The 27327-nt window shown below is 54.8% G+C and overlaps 4 protein-coding genes across 5 annotated transcripts in view; 3 read left to right on the top strand and 1 right to left on the bottom strand.

Moving 5' to 3' along the window:
* The window catches only part of AKT2 (AKT serine/threonine kinase 2), a 51913-nt gene extending 50587 nt beyond the window's left edge, over positions 1-1326 (top strand). The window contains exon 14 of the mRNA XM_057711436.1: positions 1235-1326. Coding sequence (XP_057567419.1) covers positions 1235-1236 — 2 coding nt within the window. The 3' untranslated portion in view covers positions 1237-1326. The remainder of the gene's footprint in view (positions 1-1234) is intronic.
* CCNP (cyclin P) lies at positions 1150-5063 on the top strand. The gene is given in 7 exon segments (XM_057711437.1): positions 1150-1208; positions 1210-1432; positions 2877-2999; positions 3077-3232; positions 3740-3898; positions 3990-4141; positions 4866-5063. Coding segments are annotated over 7 exon segments (1038 nt in total). The 3' UTR covers positions 5032-5063.
* A 3170-nt stretch (positions 5064-8233) lies between these two features.
* On the top strand, positions 8234-10514 carry TTC9B (tetratricopeptide repeat domain 9B). The gene is made up of 3 exons (XM_057712080.1): positions 8234-8656; positions 9226-9408; positions 10287-10514. The coding sequence occupies exons 1-3, from the start codon at positions 8242-8244 to the stop codon at positions 10406-10408; spliced, it is 720 nt and encodes a 239-aa protein (XP_057568063.1). The 5' UTR covers positions 8234-8241; the 3' UTR covers positions 10409-10514.
* A 268-nt stretch (positions 10515-10782) lies between these two features.
* Positions 10783-27212, bottom strand: MAP3K10 (mitogen-activated protein kinase kinase kinase 10). 2 transcript variants are annotated; one of them, XM_057712074.1, is made up of 11 exons: positions 26193-27212; positions 25934-26009; positions 21409-21589; positions 18376-18524; positions 17723-17898; positions 16717-16963; positions 15076-15192; positions 13338-13512; positions 13124-13236; positions 12081-12761; positions 10783-11295 (listed from the first exon to the last, which is right to left on the bottom strand). In XM_057712074.1, the coding sequence occupies exons 1-11, from the start codon at positions 26613-26615 to the stop codon at positions 10973-10975; spliced, it is 2661 nt and encodes an 886-aa protein (XP_057568057.1). In that variant the 5' UTR covers positions 26616-27212; the 3' UTR covers positions 10783-10972. The 2 variants fall into 2 exon arrangements, with proteins under 2 accessions (XP_057568057.1, XP_057568056.1); XM_057712073.1 differs by having other exon boundaries at positions 25934-27212.
* Between the last annotated feature and the right edge of the window lie 115 nt (positions 27213-27327).

Below are 27327 nucleotides of genomic sequence, written 5' to 3'. Positions count from 1 at the left end.
CTATGTGCCAAGCCCTGTTCTAGGCACTGAGAATACAGCAAAAATAAATAAATAAATAAATAAAAAATAAATATTAAATGAACAACAAAAAAACAAAACAAAGCCCCAACTAGGTAAGTCCTGTCCTCATGGAGTTCACATTCTAATAAGAAGGGAGACAATAAGGCAGTAAGTGTTAAGGAGAGAATAAGTGCATAGAAAGAATGGGGACAGGAAATGCTCAGGATGGCACTTTTCATGAAGAAGGTAACATCGGAGTAAACACTTTACAGGAAGTGAAGTATCTCTGAGGGACGAGGTTCCAGGCAGATGGAACAGCCAGTGCAAAGGCCCTGAGGTAGGACTGTGCCTGGTGTGTGTGGGTGAGGATGAGCCAGGAAGCCAGTGTGATGGGAGAGGAATGAGTGAGGGGGGCAGGAAATAAGCTCAAAGGTGTGTTTGGGATGGGAAGATAATATAGGGCCACTTGTACCTTCAGCTTGGGGATGTGGGAGCCACAATGTTCTGAACAGAGGCAGAGTGTGATCTGACTTAGGTGTCACAGGATCATGTCCGGCTGCATATGGGTAGCAGATTGTAGAGGGTGGGTACAGGGAGAGGAGTGAAGAGGCCACTGCACTAGTCCAAACCGATCGCCAGTGACTTGTGCAGATCACCTCCGCAGTAGGCTGTGGGCTTGGTAAAGGCAGTGAATGCCGGTGATTTGTTCATCCCTGAATATCCACTACAGGAGAGAGAGGCTTTCTATTAATATTTATTATGTGATTTTATAGCTCCCATGCCTTGAGTTTTACTGTATTAATCCCTGTGCTGGACATTTAACAAGCAATCTTATAAATTCCTCAGGATGACTCTGTCGGATAAGTTTTGAAATCCCTAATTTATAGCTGAGGAGAGTGAGGCTCAGAGGGCCTGCGTCTGGTCATATAGTAAGTAGCAGGAAGGAGGATTTGATCCAGCTGCTTGACCTAGAGGGTTTGGAGGGGGCAGAGCCAGCCTATGTAGCATTCGCCATTTCCTATGCACCTGTCCAGGTGAGGCGTGCTCAGCGCGCATGCGCCCAGGCTCATTTAAAGCACCCCTCGCTGGTCCTCCGCTCCAGCGGGAAGAGGCGGGCTCTCGGCTTGGCCCTTGACGCCAGCCTGAAGGATGCTGGTGAGATACAAGAGCCAGGTTCCCACCTCCCGGCTTGCGCCTCTCTCCAGGCGCTGACTCTACCCCCTCTCCGTTGCAGAGTCCAGCTGCCTCCCTCCATCCAGAGTCTCGGAGCACTCCAGTCCCTGACGGCGGCCCGACGGGCAGAAGCCTGTCCCCAGGACGCCGGGAGAGGCCCCGGGGGCCTTGTGCGCCGCCGGGGCTGGAGGAGGCTCTGAGCGCGCTGGGGCTAGAGGGAGAACGTGAGTACGCCGGGGACATCTTTGCCGATGTCATGGTGAGTGGGGCCAGGGTCCGGACACTCGCTGATCTGAGGGCTTTGGGCAACTCTGGCACCGCCCATATCCCTGGAGGGCAGGAGAGGTGGTCGGGTTAGGGGAAGGCAAAGCTGTCTCGCTCGCCCAACAGCCACTCAACAAGCATTTCCTAACTCCCACTTCACCAGCCTCTCACCTCACTTCCCACTGACTTTGCAGCCGTCACACCACTGCCACCCACAACTTCGTGGCTTCCCCTCCCCCCGCCCCGTTACCTGTGCGATTTCCGCCACCGGGAATGCCCCTTCCCATCCTCCTTAGGCTGTCTGCAGCCCCTCCTTTGGTACTTTATAAGCCCTCATACTTGTCCCTCACGTTTACTCACTTAACTGTTTAGCGAGTTATTAACAAATGTTTCTGAGCATGTTCTAGGTACTGGGGATGCTGTGATGGGCAACATGAGACAATCTGTCCTCACTGTGGGGAGATAAGCAAATGTAGGTGATAATTTCAGAAGCGCCACGGAAACCAAAACGCAGGCCACGGTAGTCCACAAAAAACCTGTCTGAGACAGGCACTGCCAGAAGAAATACTGAAGGGATGCGTTTATTTAACAAACATCTTGTGAGCATCTCTCCCCGGCCAGGGTCTCTGTTAGGAACCAAGACACAGCTGTGATCTGGACAGATATCCCTGCCCTGGCAGTCTAGTGGGGCAAAAGTACAAACCGTTCAAGGAAACGCTGGGTATCTCCAGACTGAAAATAATATGAAGAAAATAAAGCAATAAGATAGATAGGGTGCAAGGAAAAGTATAGAAAAAGTCAGGGAAATTTTAGCTGAGACTAGAATGATGGAGAAGTCAGCAATGCAAGGAGTGGGGAATGGCCATTTCAGCTGGAGGGAACAGCTGGTACGTAGGTGCAAAGGTCCTGAGGTAGGAATGAGCTTGGCATAGTCTAGGGCCAAAAGAAAGCTGGAGTAGCTGGAGTGTGGGTTGTGAAGGGAGAGAGGGAAGAGGTGATATTGGAGCAGGGCCTGAGAGAGTCTGAGAGCAATTGGGATTTCCCCCTAAGGTTACTGAAAGCCACGGAACGGTTTTAAGCTGGGAAGTTCCTTGGTCAGATTTATACTTTAGAAAGACTCTCTGGGTGCTCTGAGGAGGATGGGTTGAGGGTTGGTGACTAAGATTGGAGTCTGGGAACCCAGGAGGAGATGGTCCGGAAGTCCTGTGGCCATGGGGGCTTGACGGGAGAGATGGAAACTGAGGCGTCCAGAACAAAGTCCAGGGTTCTAGATGGGACACGGAAGAGGAGCATATTCGGAGGGGACGTTGCAGGCCAGTTTGTGTGTGGCATTCGTGACATCCAACTGGTGCGAGGAGATTGCTGCACCCAGGGCTGGAGCCCAGGAGAGAAGCGTAGGCACAGGTGTGGAGTGTGAGGGCGTCCCTGCTCGACCCCAGGTGTGCCGCGCGCTGCCCCGGAGGGCCCTGCCCCCCCCCCCCCCCCCCCCCCCCCCCCCCCCCCCCCGCACCGTGACGGCGGAGATGCGCGCGCTAGTGGTGGACTGGCTGGTTCAGGTGCACGTACGTAACCGGGAGAGGGCAGGGCTGGGCCTGCGTAGCAGCCTAGAACCTTGGTGATCACCCGTGCCCCTCCCCAGGAGTACCTGGGCCTGGCGGGAGACACGCTCTACCTGGCCGTGCACCTGCTCGATTCCTACCTGCGCGCGGGCCGGGTGCGCCTACACCGCCTGCAGCTGCTGGGCGTGGCCTGCCTGTTCGTGGCGTGCAAAATAGAAGAGTGCGTGCTTCCCGAGGTACTTCCAGGGTGGGGTTTGGGAGGGTGAAGCCCTTCCTCGCGGTTTCACAAATTAAACGCCTACTGTGTGCCAAGCGAGCGCTTTACCTGCTCTTGGAATCCCAGCATGTCTGTCTGACTTGGACTCAGTCTTGAATAGTTATAGTAGCTATGGTCCTTCTTGAGTAAAGTTAACATGCATAAACTCAGTGCCTTATCAGAACTGCCTGGTGAAGTAGGGAGTAATATCTCCGTTTTATGGATGAAGAAATTGAATCTCAGAGAGCTTCGGTGGATGTCCATGTCACACAGTGAGTAACGATAGGGTTTGAGCTGGGGAACGCAAGTCTATCTGACTCTGAAGCCTCTGCTTTCCATGATTTCCAGACAACAAATCAATGGCCCCATTTTACAGACGAGGAAACTGAGGTCGAGAAAGGGGACAGAACAGATCCCAGGCTCTCAAGGGCAGGGAGTAACGAGCCGGCGTTCAAGATTCCCCCACCTCTTTCCCCCCAATTCCCAGTCCGCCTCTCTCTGCCTCCTGGGCGCTGGCTCCTTCTCGCGGGCCGAGCTTCTGCGCGCGGAGCGCCGTATCCTGAGCCGCTTGGATTTTCGGCTGCACCACCCGGGCCCGCTACTTTGCCTCGGGCTGCTTGCTGCGCTGGCCCAGAGCGGCTCCCAGGTTTGCGGGGCAGGGGCGTGACCTACGCGGGTAGGGGCGTGACCTACGCGGGTAGGGGCGTGACCTGATGTGCTACCCTCCGCAATGGCAGGTGTTGCTACTTGCCACTTACTTCCTGGAGCTGTCTCTGCTGGAGGCCGAGGCCACAGGATGGGAGCCGGGTCGCCGTGCTGCTGCGGCGCTGAGCCTGGCACAGCGGGTGTTCGATGGGGCGGGTTCCGGGCCCGAGCCGGCGCTTTACAGGTATGGCCGCGGCGGAGGGTCTCTGTGGCTTCAGGTCGCTGTCTTTAACGTCTCAGAGAACCTGAGACAATTAGATGTTGGGGCGAGGGGGAGGCAGGGGCCGGGACTAGACTTGTTCCCTGGGTGCGAGAGAGAATGGGGTGTCTGCCTAGTCTGGGTGTCCCATTTGCTTTTCTCTGGGGGTGTCTGAGAGAATGGGGTGTTTTTTCAGATTTAGGGGCCCTTAACCTTGCTCCAGGGTGAAAAATAGGATCTCCCCAGGCGCAGAAGATAGCTCTCACTGCGTTCCAGGGTGGAGAATGAGAGGTCTGCCAGCCTCGAGTCCCCCAGCTCCCCTCCTGGCCGTGAATGTGGTGTCCCTTTAGCTGCTAGGGCCCCTCATCTCGTTAAGCATGCCACCGCGGGGCAGGGTGAATCATCTTTTCTCCAGCCCGTGCCCCTGGGGTAGAGCTGGATGTCTGTCCATCTCAGCCCCACTCCTTCCCTCTCCGCGGGTCCTGGCTCTCCCATTAGCCACGCCCTGAGGGAAGAATAGGGGGTCCCCCCCATCCTCGGCGCCCTCCATCCAGTCCCTGTAGATGATGAGCCGCGTGTCCGGCCTCGGGAGAGCCCCTGAGCAGTCCTCGGGGACCCAAGTCAGCTTGTCTTCTCAGCCTCGAGCCCCAAGCTCCGAGGACAGGTCGTTTCCTGTCCCCCGCTACCCCTCTCCGTCTCCCCGCCGCAGCCGCGCGGAGCTGGGCCCGCTCGAGCCATGCATGGTCCGCGCCGCGCTCCGAGGCCCCGCGCCCGGCCGCGCCGCCGTCTTCCTCAAGTACGCGCGGCCCCAGCGCCAGGGCACCAGCCTCGCCGCCGCCCGCCTGCTCCGCCACCCCCTGCCCGGGTCTCCCTGAGCCCGGAGACCCCAGCAAAAAAAGACTCTCCTTGTGTGTCTGTCTCCCAGTTCAATAAAATAATTTTTTATCCCGAGCGCTCTCTATCCTCAGTGGTCCAAGTCTGGCCCCCCTCTCGCTTTTGATTGGTCACTTCCCGGCCTCTCTCCCACCTGATTGGATGTTCTCAGCAAGTTCCTTAATGGCTGCTGGGAGACGCAATGAGAATTCTGGATTCCGCCGCCAGGGGACACCGGCGGGCTTCCGCAGGCGCCGGCGGGCCGGGGTAAAACCGGGATCCCAAACGCAAATGCTTGCGGGAGTTAGATAGGGATGCTGAGACAAAAATCGCAGTGCAAGCGAGGGAAACTGTATCTTCAGGTTGGGGAGAAGCTAGGAGGAATGGCGACTGTGAGAAACTGAGAATGCCCGTGCTAGTCATGGCGAATGCTACCTTGATGTTGCCAGATTTTCAGATTTCGTTCGTGAAGGAAGCTGAGTATCTGCGTTCCATAAATATCTCTGCTTTTGTATGTTGGCAACTAATTCAATATTTTTTAACGATTGCACAAGTCCAACACATGACCTGTGAGGGTCATCAGTCTGTGATAGAATGGACCTTTGATAGCAAGAGTTTGTTAAATGGAATCTGATTTACTTAACCTAAGAAGTGCCACAGTGTCGCTGGGTATAATTATAGTACCGACCTCAAGGTGGTGTGATGAGGACATGAGTTAACATAAACCTGAAGCTTTAGGACCGTTTCTGACACCTAGTAGGTGTTGCGAAAGTGCTAGCATTGCATCCTAGCAGGACTGTGAGGTACAGTTGCCCCCTGTTTCTACTGAGCCCCTAGCACCTTTCCATTTAGTAGGTGCTCAGAAAATAATTGTTACGAATCAGTGGGTTTCGACGTTTTTACTTAAAACAAAAACACACCTAAGGTACAGAAAGGTGACTTATGCTCTTCTGGAATCCAGTCTCAGGAATATTACTCTTAACCAAGCCTGGGTTTGGAGGTGCAGAGAGGAGAAAGTTTTCACCACTGAGGTGTTCAACTTTGGAGGATCAGGGATCAGGGAGAGACTCAGCAAAGTACAATAAAATATAGAAGCAGATGCCACAGTTGGGATGAAAGGTGTTATGTTCAGGTTTGGGCTTGTTGGGTGGGAACTACCCTGGGGCCTTCAGGGGAAGGATGTGAGGTGGGAAGGGAAGGGGACAGTGGAAATGGAGGCTTGGTGCTTGGGAATGAGACCCAAGCTTTGGTCTTGGGGGGTGGGGGTGGGTGATGGTGCTAATACATAGTTACTCATTCACTTATTCATTCAACAACTAAATGTGGATGCCCACTCAGAGTCAGGCACTTATGATCACATATCTCACAGTCTCATGGAGGATAAGAAACAACGGCTGTTATTTGCCCATGACTGTACCAGGCCCTGTGCTTTACCTGCATAATATAATTCAGTTCCTACAGCAACTCTGAAGTAAGCTCACTTGTTACCTCCCTCTTACCCAGGAGAAGGAAGACCAAGTGTGGGAAGACATTCGGGAACCTTTTTGAAACCTTGAAAATGTTGAAGTATGTGGGCCGAGCGATGGGATTCAGAATGTCCTGCTTGAGCAGTGGAGGAGCTGAGGGTGCGGGGCGTGGAGACTAATATCACCCTGTTTGGTCCTGAAGGATGGCTGGTTAGCCAAAGACGGGTAAGATTCCTCAGAGGAGGAACAACCTAAGACAGGCACAGCCGTAGAGGGGCCAACAGGGGTGGTGCCTTCCTTATATCACCGTGTTTGGCCCTGGAGGATGACTGGTTAGCCAGAGACGGGTAAGATTCCTCAAGGGAGGAACAACCTAAGACAGGCACAGTTGCAGAGGGGCCAACAGGGGTGGGGCACAGACCCCTAATATCTGAGAGAGGTCTCCTGCCCCCAGGGCTGTTTTGCTCTCCACCCCCAGCTCAAATCCACACCTGCTCAGCTCGGACCCAGGAGGCAAACAAGGATCATTGCCCCAGTCATGTGAGGCCTTTGATGTTTATGAGTGTAACCTGAGAATGTTAGCCCACGAACTCAATAAAAGCAACCTGGGATGAGTCAGCAGGGCTCTTGATCCTAGAGGTCTTGAGCCCCCCGTCCCACTTTTCTCTTCAGTCTGTGTCTGTGTCTTCTTCAAGCCTGCGGCACCCGTCACTCACTTCGAGTCGCCGAGCTGGTCTCGGCAACCAAGGAGCTTGGCCAAGGTCCCACCACTGAGTAAGTGGCTAAGGAGGGTTGAAGGACAGTCATTCACCCTCAGTTTTTCTCTCGAAAGCCTCTCATGGGTTTCCTTCTCTACACTCCTTTCTTATTGTGACCCTCACTCTGGGCTGTCACTTGACTGCTTTCCCACTGCTTTTCCTACCCAGACAGTGAGCTCGATGAGGGCTTGTTCATCAAGTTCTCCCCTCCTCCAGGAAGTCTTCACTCTCCACCTCAGCCTATGCTGGGTGCCTCCTCTGGGCCCTCAGAGCCTGTTGTTCTTCCCCCATCCCAGCTCCAACACCCCCTGCCTGTACTTCCCAGGCTAGCCCGCTCTGGGTTGCCACTCTCTGGTCATTGCTCTGTCTCCCCACTTGCCTAGGGACCCAGTGAGGGTAGAATCTGAGGCTCTCTTAGTCCCTGGTACGTCCCAGCATCACCCGGTCCTAGAGTTGGGCGCAGAAATATATCAGTGAATATTTGTTTGTTGAATAGATAAACGAATGGGTTCCAAAGTTCCTACCACAGTCCTATGTTACTGATGAGGATACAGAGTTCCGGGTAATTCAGGTGATTTGTCCAACTCATACAACTAGTGAGAAAATAAGCAGGTATTTGAATCTGGGCAGCTTGAGTCCATAGTGTGTGTTCTTATCCAGCATGCCAAATGCCTAGCAGCCTGAAAACCGGTTTTCCGCGAGGTTGTTATCTTCCTTCTCTTTCCCCCGACTTGTTCTTTCCTTCTAGAAAGGTTTAGGAGCTTTCTTTGGGCGTGAGAGAGGAGAGCAAGCAGGAGGGTGGGGAGGGTAAGGGGATTGGGAAGAAGGGATTTGAAGGAGAGAGTGGGGAAGTCTTGAGGGGTTTCTCTAGACCCATAGGGGGCAGCCAGAGTCGGCTGCCGGAGGTGCGGGGGCGGAGAAAGGGTGGGGACCAGCCCCGCGGGGGGCGATGCGGTAGCTGCAGCGGCGGCCGCAGGAGTTTCCCACAATGCAGCGCGGCGCGCTGTCCCCGGTGCTGATGCTCAGCGCTGCCCCGGAGCCTCCGCCGCGCCCGCCTCCCGCCCTTTCCCCGCCGGGCCCCAGCCCCCGCCATGGGTCGGCTCGGTCCAGTCCTGCCCCAGAGCCGTCGGGGGGCCTGGGTGCGGCGCTCGACAGCAGCCTGCGGGCCGCTGTGGCGTTTAAGGCGGAGGGTCAGCGCTGCTACCGAGAGAAGAAGTTCCGGGAAGCCATCGGCAAGTATCACCGGGCACTGCTGCAGCTGAAGGCGGCGCAGGGCGCCCGCCCTGGAGGCCTGCCTGCCCCCGCCCCCGGGCCCGCCACCAGCCCAGGGCCAGCCCGCCTCAGTGAGGAGCAGCGGCGCCTGGTGGAGAACACGGAGGTGGAATGTTATGACTCTCTCACGGGTACGGGGCCGTCGGGGAGCTCAGAGGGTGCATATGTGAGAGGGGTGGGACGTGAGAAATACTCGTCAAGGCTGGGGGTGGGGTGGTGGTGCTGAAGGCTTGAAGGGACAAGGGCTGGAGTCCGTGGGGGGATACCTCAGAACTTGATCAGGAAGAGGGGCTGGGAGTCTAGGGGACCACAAGGACGGGAGGAGCTGGGATTGCAGGAAATGGGCTTTGGGCTGCCACCTGCGAACCTCAGGTGAGAAAAACTTAACCTGGATGAGCCATTCAAGGACCCATCCCTCACTTCTGAGGTCGCTTAGTAAGCTTGCCTGCAGACATCTCCCCCCTAAGTACCCGAGTGCCCCTGTCTGTGTTTTTCGCGCCCTCTAGCGGCGGCGCAGATTGATTGTGTCTTGATTGGTCCGAAGCTTGGCTGCCGGCGGTGGCCTGAGCAATACCTTAGGCCGGGCTCAGCCGTGGGAAAGGGAAGGGGTTCTCTGAAGCCTGAAGGCCAGGCTCCTCGCGGTCAGGTGAGGCCTGGGGTGTCTACGGGCTCTGAGAGCACCGGTCGTGGTGCTCCGCAGCCTGCCTGCTGCAGTCGGAGCTGGTGAACTATGAGCGGGTGCGCGAGTACTGCCTCAAGGTGCTGGAGAAGCAGCAGGGCAACTTCAAGGCTACCTACCGCGCCGGCATTGCCTTCTACCACCTGGGCGACTATGCACGCGCCTTGCGCTACCTGCAGGAGGCCCGCAGCCGCGAGCCCACAGGTGAGGGGTGGGAGGGAGTAGGGAAAGGGGTTAGGGAGGTGGAAACAAGGGCAGGAGGATCAGGGCAGAACCGCTTCAGTGAATGCTGCACCCCCTATCCCACGTCCACTCTCCACCCATCTACTCCTTACACACCCACTCATCCACTCGCCTGCCATTCATTCGTGTCCACTCACCCATCATTCCTCTGACATTCACCCAATCACCTCTCATTTTTTCCATCATTAACCCATCCTGATGCCTCCTATTCACCTACTCAGCCACTTCCCTGGCTACTCACAACCCCCCTCCTCCATCTCCATTTACCCCTCCCCCCAAACTCATCCATCTACTCGCTCACTAACCCATTCACACACTCACCTATTCATTCACCTGTTTCCTGGCAATCCCAGGGAATTGGCAGAGAGTGGGGTTGGCAGAGCTGGATGCTTGTTCCTCCCCCTGTGGGAGATCATGGGGTGTGTGTATGTGGGGGGGGTGGGGCAGACACAATACTCAGTTCTGTATTATGAGCCAATAAAGAGGGAACACAACAGGTGCATGACACAGGGTGTGGGAGCGGAGGCGAGATGAGTTTTCCTGCTAAGCGGTTTGGAGAGAACAGGCTTCTTGCAGATGTTACTGGAGGGTGCGAAGTGTGACTGGAGACTCTGAGCAGAGGCATGCCTGACAGAGGGCACAGCAGATGCAAAAGTGTGGAGGTGCAACACGCGCTGCTCCGCTAGCTTGGCTGGGGCTTTTGGAGAAGAGCTCTGGCAATAGCAGCTGTATGGGGGAGCCACTGAAGGCTGGGGACCATGAAGTTTGAGCCCAGGTGGTGCAGATGTCACCTGCTGTCCCAGGACACCCAGATAATGCCCTGCCCACCTCCCCTGCAGACACCAACGTCCTGCGCTACATCCAGCTGACTCAGCTGAAGATGAACCGTTGCCGCCTTCAGCGGGAAGACAGTGGGGCTGGGGCTGGGTCCGGGTCTGGGGCTCGGGATGTCATTGGCTAAGGCCAACCTGGGGGGGCTGTCCCTACCCCCATGACCCCCCACCTCACCATGTAACTTCCCCGACTCATGTGTTCACTGGTAAAGCACTTGTCACTGGTGACCATAACCTCTTTTGTGTGGTATTCTTGTGGGGGCCCGGGAGGGGCATGGGCCTGGGTTTCACCTCCTGGACCCCAGAAATCCAGAGAGGCCTGAGAGGGAGCATGGGGTGTCCCACTGGGGATGATCTAGGATCAGGGCCTGGGCCAGGGAAAGACACACAGCCAAGCGCGGTAGGGGGCAGGGGTTACCTTTAATGCTGCATTTTGTGCCGAATCCCCCATGATACCCAGTCCCTGAGTATCCCTGCCCACCCCCCACCCCCACCCCCCACCGCAGGGCAGGCACAGGGCCCCACCCCCTGGGGTACAAAGGAATAAATTAAGTGTCCTCCCTCCCCCACTTCCCCAATAAATAGAGTGCGTATCCTGCCCAGGGCCTCCCCTGCCTTGTGGCACGGTGGGCTGGGGCGGGGCCTGGGGCGCTACATTCATGGCTGCCCAGGCGGGCGGTGGAGGGCAGGCCTCAGCGGGAGCCATAGGCCCCACACAGAGGCACTGTGCTGTCCTGGCTCTGCCCCTCCATGTCCATGTCAAGCAGCGTGGGCTGCATGCTAGGGGGCCCGGGGCTCTCAGGAGTGTCCGGCCTGCTAGGAGGAGAGATGTTGAGTGTTTGGCCGAAGGAGACCAGTTTCCAGGGGTCCAGGCGGGGACGGCTGGCAGCTGGCCGGGGTCTTGGGGCGAAGGTCAGGGTGGTGGGGCGGCCAGGGAACTCAGGGGGCCGACGGCGGGTGGGGAACAGGGCCTGGGGGTCAGGCAGACGGGGGAAGTCCAGAGGATCTCGAGGGCCTGGTAAGAGAGGATCAGATGAGGTGAGTAGGGTGGGCCAGAGGGTGGTGTTTAAAAGCCAGGGGCATTTACATGAAAATTGGAATTTGACTTCTCTTGAAAAATCTGCTGATTTTGTTGGGCCCACTTTCCAGCAGGGTTTGGACCTTTACCTAGTCACCCCTCCCCCACAATTGCTCACTCATCTGGGCACCACTCTGGGCACAGTCCTTTATCTTTCAGAGCCCCGTTTCCTTGCTGCTACTCTAGACAAAGCCCTCATCCCTCCCACTTCTCCGGCACTGGGCCAGGTTCACAAAGACCCACAAAGACACCTTAGGCATACTGCCATCTGTGAATGGGGATGACAACACCTGGCTACAAAAGTGGGGATTAAATTAAATCACAGTAATTGTAGAACAAGCAGCACAGTGCCTGATAGCAGGTACTTAGCTTCTATCTGTTCTAATCATCTTTGCTGTATGAATAAAACGAGAGAGAACAGTGCCTAGCACACGGGTGTCAGCTCCAGTAATTGCTGTTGCCACTAACGTCACCTGCCTGGGCCCTGTGGGGATTACAGTTTGCTGCCCCTGCTACATCCTACGTCTCAATTACCCAGGGACCCCACACAATGCCTCAAGAAGCAGTGGGGGGCCATGGGGACACAGACCCTTCCTCCCCATGCTAAGCAGGAGGACGCCTCGGCATCCAGGGGGTCGTCTTTGGGCTGGGACATAGGTCTTTGGCAGAGGCATAGGATATGGGCCTTTCTCCGCGCCCTGGGCGCGTGGAACCTCACTCACCAGGGCCGGGGCCCGTGGGCTCGGGCGCCCCCCGTTGCCCCAGCGCCCCGTCCGACGGCGTCCGCCGGTGCCCGCGGCTCACAGCGCGCGCGGCCGTGACGTGGGTGGGTGTGAGCGACTGGCGGGGGTCCTTCTTGAAGCTCTCCAGCTCCAGGTCCACCAGGGGATTGGTGCTGGGCGGGGGCGCGGGTGGGGAGGGCGGCGGGGAGGGCGCGGCCGGCGCGGCCTCGTCGCTGTCGGAGCGCAGCAGCGAACGCGTGGAGTTGCAGTCGGACACCGACGACAGCGACACGAGGGTGGCCGAGGGCGCCAGGCCCGGGCCGGGGGCCGCGTCGTCGCGGCGGCCCGGGGAGCGCCCGGGCGGGCTGAGGCCCCGCGGGAAGCGGCCGCCGCGAGGGAAGAAGAGGCCGTCGAGCCAGCGCCGTTGCTCCTCGCCGTCGGCCGCGCGCGCCTCGGCCACGTCGGCGCCCAGGCCCACGGCGCCCAGCAGCGTGGCGCAGCCCAGCAGCGCCAGCTCGCAGCGCCGCCGCGAGCCGTGCCCGGGCCGGGCGGGCGGGGTGGGCTCCCACGGCGCCCGCGCCCCCGGGGAGGGCTGGGCGGGCAGCGGCACCGTGAGGTAGGATGGGGTGGTGTAGGGGGAGGGCGGCACGCTGCTGCCTCCGTCCGCCTCCGCGAACTCCTCTGCAACCGGGAGAGGGCCGTCACTGGACTTGACTCGCTCAACTCTGGGCCCCCGGCCCCTTGGCCCACCCCCCGGGGACTTGGAGGCAACGGGTTGCCCCCAGTGGCCCCTCCACCAAGTCCCACTAAGCGTGGTTCTCGAATATTTCTCTCCTCAAACCCCCTCCCCCTGCGAGTGACCCCCACACCCCAGGCACTGACTGTCTCCCATTCCAGGAATGCCTCCTACCCTCTGGCCCAGTGAAATCCGGCTCCCTCCTCACAACCCTGGGTAATGGTCATCCCTTGGTCTTGGGTTAAGTTCCCCTTTGCCAGGGAAGGTCCCCTCCCCCTCCCTTTTAAAGGCACCCTTACCCTCTTACCCATCTCATTGAGGCTAGCAAAGCCTGGGGCGATGGGTGTGTGTTTGGGGGATTTGCCCAGGTTGGGGGCACTTGATGACCACTGTTTGCTTCCTTCTCCCAGGGCCTTCAGCCTGCAGGGGGTACCAAAGATTGGGGGGGGTCACAGGCCTCCTGGCTGCCAAGGGCTTGGGGAAGAGGCACAGGGCGTGGGGTGGGCTCCCGTAGCCAATACCTCTCCTCTCCTCCAGCCCGCTCCTTCTGCAGCGTGGAGCTAGGCCCCCAGGTCCGGCCCTTCTTCTTGCCCCCAACAAGTTCTTCCTTCTTTGGGGGTCCACTGTTGCGGCCCCATGTCCCACTGCCACCACTGCTGCCACTGCTGCTTCCGCCACCACCATCCACAGGCGTCACTGGGCCAAGAAAAGCCACTTGGTGATTGGGTCTTATAAGGTCTGTCCCGGTTGAGCTCCCAGCCTTACTCTTTCCCTCTTGGTCCCACCCTCCACCTGCAAGCCCAAGGTAGCTTGGACTCTAACTCCAATCAGGACCCTTCCCTGCTCTACATCCTTCCATAGCTCCCCACTGCTGTCAGGACCATGTCCCAGCTTCCTCAGTTTCCTCACCTGTCACTCCTCACAGCCTAACCCTTTAGCCATGCGTTCATTCCCAAATGTTTACTAGCACCTACTATGTGTCAAGTGCTGTGGCAGGTGCTGAGAAGACAGCAGCGGTCAAAGCAGATGAAAGTCCCTGCCCTGAGTTGTTTACATTTTAGTGGGTGAAGATGGACAATCAACTAGAGTCACACTAGGTACTTCATCTGGGAAGCGGGCTGTGGGATATACAAAGCAGGTAAGCGGTGGGGAGTTAGGGAAGGTCTCATGTGTGAGCAGGAGAAACCTCAGCAAAGACTTGTAGGAGGTGAGGGAGGGAGTCAAGCAGACACAAGGGAGAGGAGCCTTTCAGGCAGAGGCACCAGCAGATGCCAAGGCCCTGTGGAGTGTTCTGGAGCAGCTTGCTTCCTGGAGAGTCAGTTGCTCTCTCTCCTCCGTTCCTATCCCATGTTGAACGCACCCCGATACCAGTACTGACTGCCACTGTTTGGTCATTATTTGTCTTTGCGTCCCCTCAGGAGAATGACCTCTGGGGCCTGGTACAAAGCCGGTGCCCAAACAGAAGTGCGTGTGGGGGTGGTGTGTGGGGCGAGGCCAGGGGCAGAATAGACGGGGAAGCCGGCCGGGTATCCTTCAACGCATCAGCAAACCCTGACTGCCGTGTAACTGACTGGCCACCCCCCTCTTCAGAGCCCCTGCCCTGGCCCAGTGCCCTCGTCTCTCGTCTCCCACCTTTACTCCTGCCCTCCTGTGATCCCTACTCCTCATGGCAGCCAGAGGGAAAAGGCAAATTTTACCACATCACTGCCTTGCTCACAGTCCTCCAGAGACTCCCCATCACATTTAAAATAAAATCAGATTCTTTATCCCAGCTCTTAAGGCCCAGTGCGATCCTCCTTTGTTGAACCCTTGACCATAGACCTACTGTTCTCCTTCCCATTTGTTCTACTCCAGCCAAGTTGGCCTTTCCAGCTGATAAACACACCATACTTGTCCCCGCCTCTGGGCCTTCGCCTTTGCTGTTCCCTCTGCCAGGGATACTGTTCCATCAGATCTCTGCATGCGATACTCCTCCTTACCATGCAAGTCCCTGCTCAAACCCCTGACAGGAGGCCTTCCTTGTGATTTAAAAACAGCAACTCTTCTGTTTTATTCCCTTCCCTGATTTCCTTTATAGTGCTTATCACTACAGGAAATTATCCTGCTCACCAACTTGTTAACTTGTTGTAACTGATGAGAATGAAGGAGGGACCCCTGCCTGTCTGGTCCCCTGATGTTGCTCTGGCTTGGTGCAAGATATGTGCTCAGAGAAGTTTGCTTACTGACTGATGACTGATCAGGGCCTTGGGAGATACTCACAGCGAATGGCCCTCAGCCGGGGGATGATGCTGGGGCTTGCAGGTGGGCTGGCCCCGTCTGATCCTTTCCGCTTGTCCAGGGTTGGAGAGGCCTGGACTGTGATCTTATGTTCAAAGCCTGCAAAAAGAAAAACACTTCCCTAAGCACATGGTTCTATGGGTAGCCAAAGAGAAGTTCCCGTTGTAGAAGCATAGAAGGAATGCCACCATCTTGCATTCCTTAATGCAGTGGTTCTCAAGGTGTGTTCCCAGACCAGCAGCATCAACGGCAAGCGGAAACCTCTTGGAAATGCAGATTCTTGGGCCCCCCCTGAATCAGGAACTCTGGGGGTGAGGTGCAGCAATCTAACTGTGGTGTAAAAGTCCCCCAGTTACCTCTGATGCACACTCAGGTTTGAGATCTGCTGCCCTGAGGATCTAAGCCTGAGTATCCAATATGGTGGCAAGTGGGCACTTGAAATGTGGCTTGTGCAACTGAGGAACTGGAGAGTTTTACCTTTATTTATTTAGTTGTAAGTAATTTAAGTTTACTTTTAAAAACAGATACTCAGTTCAGTCATTGGAAACATTTAAGCATGTCTGGACCAACTTTGGTATGAGAATCTGCTTTTTAAACTGTATTTTATGAACTCTAAATACAGGTCAAGAATTTTGATAAAAATTTAGAGCCCAGATTGAGATGCACTATAAATATAAAACACACGCTGGATTTCAAAGATTTAGTGTGGAAAAAAAGAAGGTAAAATATCTCATTAAGAATTTTTCTTGTACTGACTACAGGTGAGACTATAACATTTTGGGTATATTGGGCTAAACAAAATATATTATTAAAGTTAATTTCACCTGTTTTCCCCCCCTTTTTTTCATATGGCTACTAGAAAATGTAAAATTACACATGGGGCTTGCATTATATTTCTGTTGGCTGGTGCTATTCTAGGCACCACGCTCTAGGGCTTGTAACATCTCTTGTAACAAAGAGACACAATCAGTGTGATGTGCCTTTTGATGTTACCTAGAAAGCAGTCTTAAAAAAAAAAAATTCAAACCTGAAGTTAAACCTGATTAAGCTCTGAGATCCAACTGTTAGGTTGAGCCACATGAAACTTCTGTTTCTGTAGGTCAAAAATGGCTGAACATCAGCAGTTTCACATGGTTTAATCTTATACCAATTTATAGGAAATTGTCCCTCAGGGGACAGAGGGACATGTTAAGAGATAACCAGGGAGAAGGAAGCAGCAAAATCCAGACTGTGGGAAATGCTACAGGATAAATGAAGCAGTTCCTTGACAAATTATTGGCAAGGAGGAAAAAGAGGCAGATTAAAAGATATTAAACAAATAGCAGGGAGACAAAACTATAAGGAAAAGTAAGGAATTGATTGCCCTAAAAGTTAAGACAGCAGGAAACAGCAGGGGGATGTGTCTGGAGGGGGCGTGTGGAGGTGTCTGGGGTGGCTGCTTTCATGGGAGAGATTCTATTAACTCATTAAGCTGTACAGTTTTTTGGTCATTTTCTGTAGGTATGATATATTTAGCAATAAAAAAAAGTTTAAAAAATAAATAAATAAAAGGAAGAGATAACCCCTGGGTTAGGGATGCTCCGAGCGGCCTCTTGGGGATGCTTAGGGGACGTAGGCAGGTACCGGAGGGCAGGCTGATGTGGCTGCCGCCTTCCCGCAGCTTCAGCAGGCGGCTGCGCTTGAAGTTGCCCTTGCGTTTGCGGACACGGGGCTTCTCCTGGCTCAGCTGGCACATGAGCAGGTGCAGCTCACGCTCCACGATGTCCATCTCACGCTCGGCCAGCTCCTGCTCGCGCCGCCGCAGCTGCTCTTCCTGGAAGCGCTGCTCCTGCGCCGCCCGTAGCAGCTCCTCCTCCCGGCTCCGGAGCTCCTGGAGAGCAGATGGGTGGCTTGGGGAGAGGGGCTTAGCTACTCTGCCCCCGGGGATGGCTCCAGGGCTCCTGGGTCTGGTTGGTGTCCTGCACAGGGCCGTCCTGCTGTAGAGCAAATTGGGGGCCCATTCCAACTCACACTTCACTGGCCAGACTGTGTGCCAGGGCTGAGGTATGGTGTTAGCCCAAAAGGGTGGCTTTTTTTTTTCTTTCTTTTTTTCTCTTTGATTTTTAAGTTTTTAATTTGGAAAACATCCACAAAAGTGGAGAGAAAAGTGCACCCCGGGCACCCATCACCCAACAATTATCTATACTTTGCAAATCTTTTTTCATGTATCACCTTCCTTCTCTCCCCCCGCCCCCCCCCCCTTTTTTTTTTAATCTTTTGGCTGTGCTGCATGGGAGGTGGGATCTTAGTTCCCTGACCAGGGATTGAACCCAAGCCCCCTGCACTGGAAGTGTGGAGTCTTAACCACTGGACCAGCAGGGAAGTCCCTCTCCCTCTTTTTTGCTGTAGAATTTTTAAGCCAATCCCTGACCTCATGCACTGTCACTTGTAAGTACTTCAGTGCAGACTACCTTTTCTCATCAATCTGCCAGCAGGAGGCTGTATTTTCTTAATATGCAAAAGAGGCTCCCTTGGCCCTGCATGGACCCAAAGACCCCTGGGCTCAGGGGAAGGGGCTCTTTGGCCCCATCCAAGGCATCAGAACTCAGGCATCTTGCTCCATCCCTCCCACCCTGCCCCCTGCCTTCACCTTCTCCTTGGTCCGGAGGTCATCAAACATGTGCTGAATCTCCAGCTTCCAGTCTTCCTGCAGTGAGTGGAAAGACTCCAGCGGCATCTGGAACAGGGCTGACTGTTCGATGACTTCAAGTTGCTTCAAGATGCTGCCAAAATCTGGCCGCCCGTGGGGGTCTGGGTCCCAGCATTCTGGGGTGGGGGTGGGAAGGACAGCAGTGGGAGTGGAGAGGTCAGTGGCCATGCTCCGGGGCATCAGCCTGCTCGGTGGAGGCAGGTCTTTAAGGGACTGTGGGCAAACACCTCCCAAGGAGCCAAGGGGAAGGAATCCAAAGCCAACTTCCTGGCAATGTTTCACTTCATGAAACTCTGGGGAGAGAAACTCAGGGACGTGTTCCCTGACTGGTGGTAGAATCAAGGGTCAGGGAGGAATCCCAGGGCCAGTAAATCCTAACAGGTGGCCCTCAAGAGCTGTGGGCCTGGCCAGAACAAAGGTCTGGAGGCCATGGAGCCAGTGGTGGGGGAAAATGTTCATGGTCCCATGGTCCAGCCCCTTCTCCCTCACTCCTGGGCCAATAGGTATGGATGTGTGTGAAAGAGTGAGGTCTGGGCCTGAGAGCCCCTGCCACCCCAAGCTGAGCCTACCCTCTCCACGGGGCCCTGGCTCACCCTCCAGTAGGCGGGCAAAGGGCTCGGGGCATGTGGAGGGAATGGGCAGAGTCAGCTTGTTCATAGCCACGCCATATGCCACGGCCAAGGCGTCGATTTCACGGTAGGGGACCTCCCCTGTCAGCAGCTCCCAGAGCAGTACCCCGAAGCTGCAGGTGGGGGAGAGGGAGGGGTGATGCCATAGCTCTCCCTAATCCTCACCTACACCCCAGCCCTGCCTCTGGTCCCATGGTGGGCCTCCTCCCCCCAACATCCCAGCCCTGGCCAATAAGACCACAAGAACCTGATTTGACCTCCATCGTCTTGATCTCAAATAGATGTGGTGGGGTTGGTTCTCTGACGTCTCTCCTTTGCTCTGCCTCTCTTCCCTCTCCTCTGCATGAAAACCTTCAGTGGGTTTTCTGTGCCCACTGGGCAAATTCACCCTTATTAGCCCTGATCTTAATGACCCCTGCAGCCTCACCTCTAAACACTCTAAACACTCAGCCCTGTACCAACCCCAGCTTCATCTTGCAGCCACCCTGAACAGTTGAACAAACACTGCTCTTCCTAACCTCTGGCCTTTGCCCATGCTGTTCCCTTGGTCAAGAGCACCCTTCCCTTTGCCTAACTGTCCTTTAAGTCACAACTCAGGTGCCCCCTTTACCAGGAAGCCTTCCTTGATTCCACAGCTTCCAAAACTGGGTTGGAGGCCCCTTCACTATGTTTCCATAGAACCCTCTGCACTTACCTCTAAAAACAAGTTAACACTATTTAACATTTATAAAGCACTTACTCCAGGCCAGCACTGCTCAAGGCCTCACAACAGTCCTGCAAGGCAGAAGGCATGATCTCCATTTTATCCAATGAGCAGGTGCAGGCTCAGAGAGGTTAAGCTGCTTCCTTAAAGTCACACAGCTCATAAGTGGTGGAGCCACACTGAGACTCAGGTCTGTCTGATGTCCACGACAGTGTCCTTAATGGCTACACAATTCCAGAGCATGCATCACTGTGCTACAGTCTTCTGCGTGTCCATCTTCTCCAGTAAACTGTGCTCCTTCTGGGTCCTGATCACTGTTTTATGTGGTGCCTAACATACAGTAGATCCCTGTGCTCCCCATTTCCACACATGCATTCATTCAGCATATGCTTACTAAATGTCTGCTGTGTGCCAGGCACTATTCCAGGTACTGGAATAAGAATCCACAACCCCTGCCCTCAGGTAGCTGACAGCCTCCCCTTCTTTCTCAATGACAACACTGGTGAATCTGAGCTGGGCAAATGCTGCCTGAAGTAATTTTCCACCCTCCTTTGCATCTAAGTGTGCCCATATGATAATGATTCTGGCCAGTGGGATACAGAAGTGTGTAGTGTGCAACTAACTTCCAGGAAGTGTCCTTAGAGGGAAGGGGTCCCCTTTCCTCTTTTCTCCTTCCTACTGGTTGGAATATAGACATAAAAGCTGGAGCTCAAGCAGCCATTTTGGACTATGAAGTGGACTTGGGAATGGAGGCTATACAAGGTGGAAGAAAGTAACAGTGGCTTGTAACTGGAGGTGGCCAGACCTTCCCCCATCCCCCGACCTCTCCCATGTCTCTGGAAAACTGTGGGGATGTTTTGATTGTCACAATGGCTGGGGACCATGGATACATAGCATTCTGAAAGGTAGAGGACAGTACCACACAAGGAAGAATGATCCTGCCCAATGTAAATGACACCCCCGTTGAAAACCCCTAACATAGGACACTGAATCCCTAATGCTGGGGGTACCCTATGAGTCCTGGGCTTTTAACATGAGATCAAAAACATCAGTCTGGTTTTTATTTTGGGTTTTCTGTTCCTTGCCACTGAAATATGGCTTCTATAAGTGTTTGGGACCATAAATTAATGCCTTATGTGAAGCAAGACTAAACTCCCTGCCAAACGGCTGCACTGCTCTAGTTGAGACTTCCTGTCTGGTTTGTCTGCCCCAGTACCATGACTTTGCTGCTTGGTCCATCTGGAGCCTCAGCCGGGGATTGATCTGGGTTTGGCTTCCCCCCAGTAGGTAGAGTTTCTGCTGTCACCACGTCTTGCAGGCGACAAACAGCCTCCTCATTGGCCTCCTGCCTCAACTCCTGTCCCCTACTATCCATCAACTGAGGGAGCCTTTGTGGTGCTAAATCAGATCATGTCATTCACAAATGCCTCTTTCCAATGCACTTAGAATAAGCCTGGAGTCCGCTCTCTCACCTGCAGGGCCCTCTGGCTCTCTCTCCTCCGTCATTCCTACTACTTTCCTCCTAGCCTGCTCTGCTGCAGCCGCCTGTTCCTTTCAGGAACACACCGTGCTCACTCTCACCTCAGTATCTCCTTCATGGAAGCTGTTCCCTCTGCCTGGGAAGCTTCTTCCCCTAAACTTGGCACAACTGGCTCCTTCTTGTCCTCCAGAACTCGGCTCAAGTACCACTTCTCAGAAAAGCCCTTCCCAAGGTCATCTCCAGCCCTCAGCGTGCTTTTCAATCAACCTCCTAGCTTGTAACACTGTCTAGTACTTTTTCTGGTGGATTAACGTATTACCTTTTAATAATTATTTTACAATTTCAACTTAAAAACAGCCTTTTTAGCTTCTTATGTATGTATGTATGTATGTGTTTATTATTCCTGTGGGCAGGAAATGGGTCTGATTTTATATACTGCTGTATCCCTAGCTCCCAGTGCAATTGGATGGATGAATGAATGAATGAATGGTTACCTTTAAAGGTTTCAATTTCCTGTTTGATGAGTGGGGGCATTGTAATGAAGGGTGTTTGAGGGGTCTTTGGTGCTGATAGCCTATCTTTACACCTTTGGAATTTTCAACTGTAATCTAAGCTCTCCTCAGCTACCTTTGCCACTTCTGCTAGCAAAGCAGACACCTGCTTTGATGCTTGTCTGATGGTCTAACCTTGCTGGCGGGCCCCTTTGCCAGACCCGGATCCCAGCTGCAATGGCAGACTGTCCCTCCCACTCTGCCCTCTCCCCCTTCCTCCCTCCTCCATTCCCAGGAGGCCTTCCCTGTCCCACTGTCAGCACCTCCAGACGTCACTGCTTTTGGAGAAGAGGGAGAGACGGATAACCTCCGGAGCCATCCAGGCGTAAGTCCCCGCGGCACTCATTTTGGTGGTCTTGTGCCACTCGCGGGCGAGGCCAAAGTCTGTGATCTTGAGCACCGTGTCTGCGAGGCTGTGGTTCTCGATGGCCTCCAGAATAAGGACTGTGGGTAGGAAGAAAGGTGGGTCACCCCAGACCTGCGTGTCCTGCCCCTGCCTCAGCTGGAATCTCCTACTTGTTCTCTCTCTTGGGTCACCCACCCCTCTCTGCAGCAGCTCCTTTCCTGGCTTTGAAGACCATGAATCCTTTCCTGCTGGGCTGGTCTAATCCTTGCCCCAGGCTCCCATGAGGGGTTGGGGAGCTTCTCCTGAGTTCACTGGCCTCCTGACTCCAACCTGGGCTCCGGGGAGCTTAGTGAAAGGTTGATGGCCATGGCCTTGGTTCTCCTCAGTCCAGGCCTTGAATTCCCAACCACCCCACAAGTGGCAACTACAAGCCATGAGCAGAGGGGGATGGTTTTCCTTTCCTTTTTGTCACCTGCTGTGAGTAGCTGCATTCACGGCCCCAATTCTACTCCTTTCTGTGTCATACTCTTTGCCATGTGACTTCGAAGTTCTTTCCACTAAAGAGGCAGAATGTATCTCCCCATCCTTTACGCTGGGTTGGCCACATGACTTGCTTTGTCTGATAAAATGAGGCAGAGGGTGACAAAGTGCCAGTTCCAAGCCCAGGCCTCTCATGTCTCCTTGCCCTCCTGTCCTGCCATCACCATGAGCGCATGCTTCAGCTAGCCTGCTGGTCCAAGGAAGATGAGAAATACTTGGGGCAAAGCCTCTCCAGCTGAGCCCTGCCTACATCCGTTTACCCTCTGGCAGGCCTCCAAAGTACGAGCAGTAATAAAGGGCACGGAGTTTTAAGACACCAGGTTCAGGGGTGAGGGTTGTTACACAGCATTGTTATGACAAAATCTGACTGATCTATCCCCCAAGCACACTGAATGGTTCCAACTCACTTGCTGCTTCAGGTTGTTACTAACAACAATAACAATCATGGCCTATCATATGACAGGCATCGTGCTAAGCCCTTTACACAATTTAACTAGCAAGCAACCCATTTTATTGACTGGCAAACTGAGGCTCAGAGAGATAAAGTCACGTCACCAAGATCACACAGCTAGAAAATGGTGGGGGTTGTTCACCGGTGGCCTAGTGGTTAGGATTCCAGGCTTTCCTTGCCTGGCCTGCATTCAATCCCTAGTTGGGGAACTGAGATCCCTCAAGCTGCACGGTGCAGCCAAAAAAAAAAAAAAAAGAGAGAGAGAAAATGGTGGGGCAAAGACCCAAACTAGATCTGTCATCAGAGCCCAATCTCTTAACTGCTGTGATATGCTACTACCTTCTGTCAAACAGTATCCTGCCTGGGTTTGAATCCCAGCTCTGCCACGTCTTAGTTGTATAACCTTATACACTTTATTTTTAACAAGAAGATTTCTCCTCTCTTAAATGGAGATGATAATGGCATTGACCTTATAGGGCTGTAGTAAAGGTTTATTTCCTGAAGGAACAATAGCCTCTCTAAAAGCAGCAGCTCTTGTTATTAGTCTGTGATGTCACCATAATTGTTCCTTATTTCTCCACCCTTATCTTTGGCCATTCCTGGCTACTTCTCCAGTCATCATAACAATTAAGGCAGTCCTACTATCACGCCCATCTGGCAGATGAAGAGACTGAGTGTTAGAGAGCTCAGACCACTCCCCAAGGTAACACTGTAATTTTGTCCCTTCTTTCAAACCCAACTCAATGTCACCTCCTCTTGAGACTCTAGCATGTGACTCTACCTTCCAGAAGTCCTCCCTTCTCGAATCACCAGCTCCTGTTTGTGGAATGACCTTGTGACAGAGGGAACAACCCATGGTCTTACACTTTATTTCTACATCTCCTAGGCTTGGCCTAAATCAATTCACTTAAAAAATATATATCTGATTATGTTACCCCCTGCTTAAGACCCTCTATGGCTTCTACTACACTGAATAAAATATCCAAAGTCCTCACCATGGCCCACAAGGTTAACATGATCTGGCCCATCTACTTTTATTACCTCATCTCCTTCTGCCTCTGCCTCACTCCTGCTTTTCCAACCTCATCAGTCTTCCTGCTGTTTCTCCAACAAGGCACCTTCGTCTCCACCTCAGGACCTTTGCCCTGCCCAGATATTTGGGAAGCTGGGTCCTCTGGGTTCAGGTCTCTGCTTAAATATTGCCTCCCCAGACTATGACCTAAAGAGCTCCCTCTGCCCCATCCTTAGTCGGCTTTATTTCCTTCACAGTCCTTGATACTCTCTGAAATTTTATCTATTTAAATATCAACCATCTATTTCTGTTCACCAGACCATAACTTCCATAAGGCGGCTGGGGGTGGGGTGGGGTGTGGAATCTTGCTTTGTTCACTTCGGTATTCCCAGAGCCCAGGACGGTGCCTAGTCCACTTAATTCAGCTTCAGAATTATTAGTTGAATGAACCAATGAATGAATGATGTCAGATGAGGAGCTCCTTAGGGGAGGCAGAACGGGGGAGCTGTGCTGTGGAGGCCCTGTTTGCTTTGTCTCAGACAGGGGGCAGTCCCACTGCCCAAGCAGGAGGCCCTGGTCTAAGAGCCCCACCAACCCTTTGTCCAAGTGGCACTGGCTACAGAAAAACTTGGGGGCGTGGGAGAGTGTCCTGACACCCCACCTGCAGGCTGTGAATCAGCAGGGATGAGGAAGGGCCGAGAAGGGACCCCAGCCTTCAAGAGGAGAGTGTGGCCAGTCCTGCCTCCATTGACCCAGCATTTCAAAGGAGTTAGAACACGCGCATCAGTAAAGATGGGGACCATCTGTCTTGCTCGATTCCCTGGCCCTGGTACAGGGCTTGGCACACCCTGGGCACTTGGTAGCTCTCTGTTGAGCATACAAATGCCAGGCCTGGCAGGTACGGAAGACTCCGTCCCTCTGTCCCTCTATTCTAGGGGCTTGCAGTTGGTGGTGGTGGGGCCTAGCAACTAACGAAAATAGTGGGATGGAGTCAAACAAATTTCAAGACGTAGAATTGATAGGAATCAGAAATAGATGAGATGTGTACAGCACAGGGAACTCTGCTCAATGTTACCTGGCAGCCTGGATGGGAGGGGAGTTTGGGGGAGAATGGATACAAGTATATGTACGGCTGAGTCCCTTTGCTGTGCACCTGAAACTATCACAACATTGTGAACAGGCTATACTCCAACATAAAATAAAAAGTTTAAAAAATTAATGAAAAATATTGAATAATAATAATAAAAAAGAAACAGATGAGATGTGAGGGTGGGTGGCAAAGAGAAAACCCTCACATATCATGTGAGGGCAGGGACCATGCTGGCCCCACTCACTATTGATCTCTCTTGCTTAGTATATGATCTGGCCCCGTAAATACCAAATGAAAAAATGAACAAATAAGTGCGGAAATGAAAGGGAGTGACAAGGGGCAGAGGAAGGATGGGAGAGCCAGGAAGGTAGGACTTTTCCCTGTTGTATCCCAAGGGTCAGGACAGGGTCTGATATACAACAGGTGCTCAGGAAATATCCGGGAAATGAATGAAATCCCTAGATTGTGAGTGCCATTAAGGGCAGAAACTATGGCTGTTTTGGTTCCTCTTGGGCTTCTACTTGATAGGTGCTCAATTAATATTTGCTGACATCATGAGAAGCTCCTTGATCTAGATGTAGGTTCCGAGGAACCTTGCCTTCCATCTAGCCCCAGTCCTCATTTAACCAACCAATCAACTTTTGAAAGTCTATGATGGGCCAGGTAGCTTGGAAGCTTTTACAGAAGCCACATCCCTTTTCCTCCTCCCTCATCTTTCCCAGTTTGTCTTGGCTAGCTGGGGCAGAGTCCTAGGAGGACACCAGGAAGTGGTTCTCAATTGAGGGCTACCTTGCCCTCCAGAGGACATTCGGCAATGTCTGGAGACATTTTTGGTTGTCATAACTTGGGGGTGGGAGGCCAGGAATGCTAATGACATCTAGTGGATAGAGGCCAAGGATGCTACTTAATAACTACATCACACAAGACAGCCCCCTGCAATCATCCAGCCCCAAATGTCAAGCGCTGAGGTTGAGAAACCTCGAGTCCAGGCCAGGTTCTTTCTGTCTCTGCCTGGTGGACTTCGGCAGTGTGGCTGGACAGTAAGCGCCATGAAGGCGGGCACTGCATCTGTCCTGTTCACAGCAGGGAACACAAGGCCTGTCACAGTGTTCACTGATATATATTTACTGAGCTACTGTAACTGTAGCTCAGGAGGCAGGTATTCCTTAAACCTTTCTGGGCCTCCTTTTCCTCCCTTAATGGGGCAAGGACTGCCTCACCTGGCCCTGAAGGTATACTGCTGCCCCTTCTTGCCCCAGGCAGTGTCTTCTGGTGTCCCCATCCCACCACCTAGGGTTGGCCTCACAAGGCTCTATGGAAGCAAGTTTTTTGGGGAGGACACCACTTACTGTTGATGGACTTGAGGTCCCGGTGGATGATGGGCACAGGGGCATCACTGTGTAGGTAGTTCATGCCACGGGCCACCTGCACAGCCCAGTTGACCAGGACGTGAGGGGGCACCCGGCGCCCTGCCAGCACCCTGCTCAATGCGCCCCCCCTGGCATACTCCATCACCAGGCAGAGGTGTGGGGGGCTGAGGCAGGCGCCCCTGAGGGCAATGATGTTGGGGTGCTGCAAGGCTCCGAAGAGCCGGGCCTCCTGGCGCACCTGCTCTGCTGTCACTGCCGGGTCCCGCTCAGGGTCCAGCCGGGCGGCCTTGACCGCCACCTCCTCGCCACGCCACAGGGCCCGATAGACCTTGCCAAAGCCCCCTACACCGATGATCTCCTCTAGCTGCAGCTCGTGGAAGGGGATCTCCTGGGGCAGCTGGAGGCCCGCGGGCGCGGCTGGGGTGCTGGGGGCCACGTAGTTGCTGGGGAAGACGCCCACACGGCCGCTGGGTAGCTGCCCGGTCCACCAGCCCTCGTCGCCCGACACGGCACAGTCCTGGGAAAGCACCTGGACGCGGTCGCCCCTCCGCAGGGTCAGTTCCTCGTCGCCCGCCGCCTCGTAGTCGAACACTGCGGTCCAGACGGGCCCCGCGGGGCTCGTGCCCCACTCCTTGGCCGCCCCCCACTCCTCCTCCTCCATGGGGGAGGGGCCAGGGGCTGCGGGAGGCCGCTTCACACAGGCTGCCCGCGGGATGCAGAGGGCGGGCCCCAGTGGCCAGGATGGGGGGCAGTCCCCGTGCGTTCTAGGGGGCTCCTGGGGGACATGGCTGGGGGGCCCTCCGCAGGAGCAAGAAAAAGCCTCTTTAAAAGGGCAGGGTCGCCCCCTCTGATTCAGCTGTTCGGGCAGGGTGGGGTGGGGGAAGGGCGGCGGGTTCACCTGTCCCCCCTAAATGTCAGGGCGCTAAGAAGGCCTGGCCGCGCGGCCGCCGAATTCCTGCCGGGGTCCGCCGGTGGGGGACGAGGGTGAGGGAAGCAGGCAGCCCCCTTCCCCGCGCCTCTCACCCCGCGCAGCACCACCGGCGGCCCCCGACTTCGCATCCCGGGCCACGACCGCCGGGCGGGGCGGGGCTGGCGGGGCCCGGGGGGCGCCCGCCCCAGGACGGGGTGGCGCGCCCCTCGGACTCCTCACGCGCGGGGCGGCCGGGCGGCCCCCATCCTCAGCACCGGCCTCCCGGTCGGCCCCAGCCCCTGCCCCCGCCCGCGCTGCTTCCCGGGGCCGCCGGCGGTGCCTGAGTGACGTGCTCGCTGCCGTCGCGCCGCGGTGCCGCCTGGGAATTGTAGTCTCCGGCAGCGCGGCTTCGAGGTCCGTCCCCAGTCCCCCTGCCTCCAGAGGCCGGCTGCTGGCCTCGGGC

This window comes from Hippopotamus amphibius, chromosome 16, assembly GCF_030028045.1.
Source record: "Hippopotamus amphibius kiboko isolate mHipAmp2 chromosome 16, mHipAmp2.hap2, whole genome shotgun sequence".
NCBI lineage: Eukaryota > Metazoa > Chordata > Mammalia > Artiodactyla > Hippopotamidae > Hippopotamus > Hippopotamus amphibius.
The sequence above is the reverse complement of the archived record's forward strand: the minus strand, read 5'-3'. Positions and strand labels throughout refer to the sequence as shown.

Bases quoted from the DNA above. Each gene is read 5' to 3' on its own strand.
- TTC9B (XM_057712080.1), top strand. From the start codon at position 8,242: ATGCAGCGCGGCGCGCTGTCCCCGGTGCTGATGCTCAGCGCTGCCCCG. The intron at 8,657-9,225 runs GTACGGGGCCGT...GGTGCTCCGCAG, and splicing joins ATGTTATGACTCTCTCACGG to CCTGCCTGCTGCAGTCGGAG. The intron at 9,409-10,286 runs GTGAGGGGTGGG...CCTCCCCTGCAG, and splicing joins CCGCAGCCGCGAGCCCACAG to ACACCAACGTCCTGCGCTAC.
- MAP3K10 (XM_057712073.1), bottom strand. From the start codon at position 26,615: ATGGAGGAGGAGGAGTGGGGGGCGGCCAAGGAGTGGGGCACGAGCCCC. The intron at 18,525-21,408 runs GTGCTGACAGTG...CCCCACCTGCAG, and splicing joins AAAAGCAGTGACGTCTGGAG to CTTCGGGGTACTGCTCTGGG. The intron at 11,296-12,080 runs GTGAGTGAGGTT...CTCTCTTACCAG, and splicing joins GCCCACGGGCCCCGGCCCTG to GCCCTCGAGATCCTCTGGAC.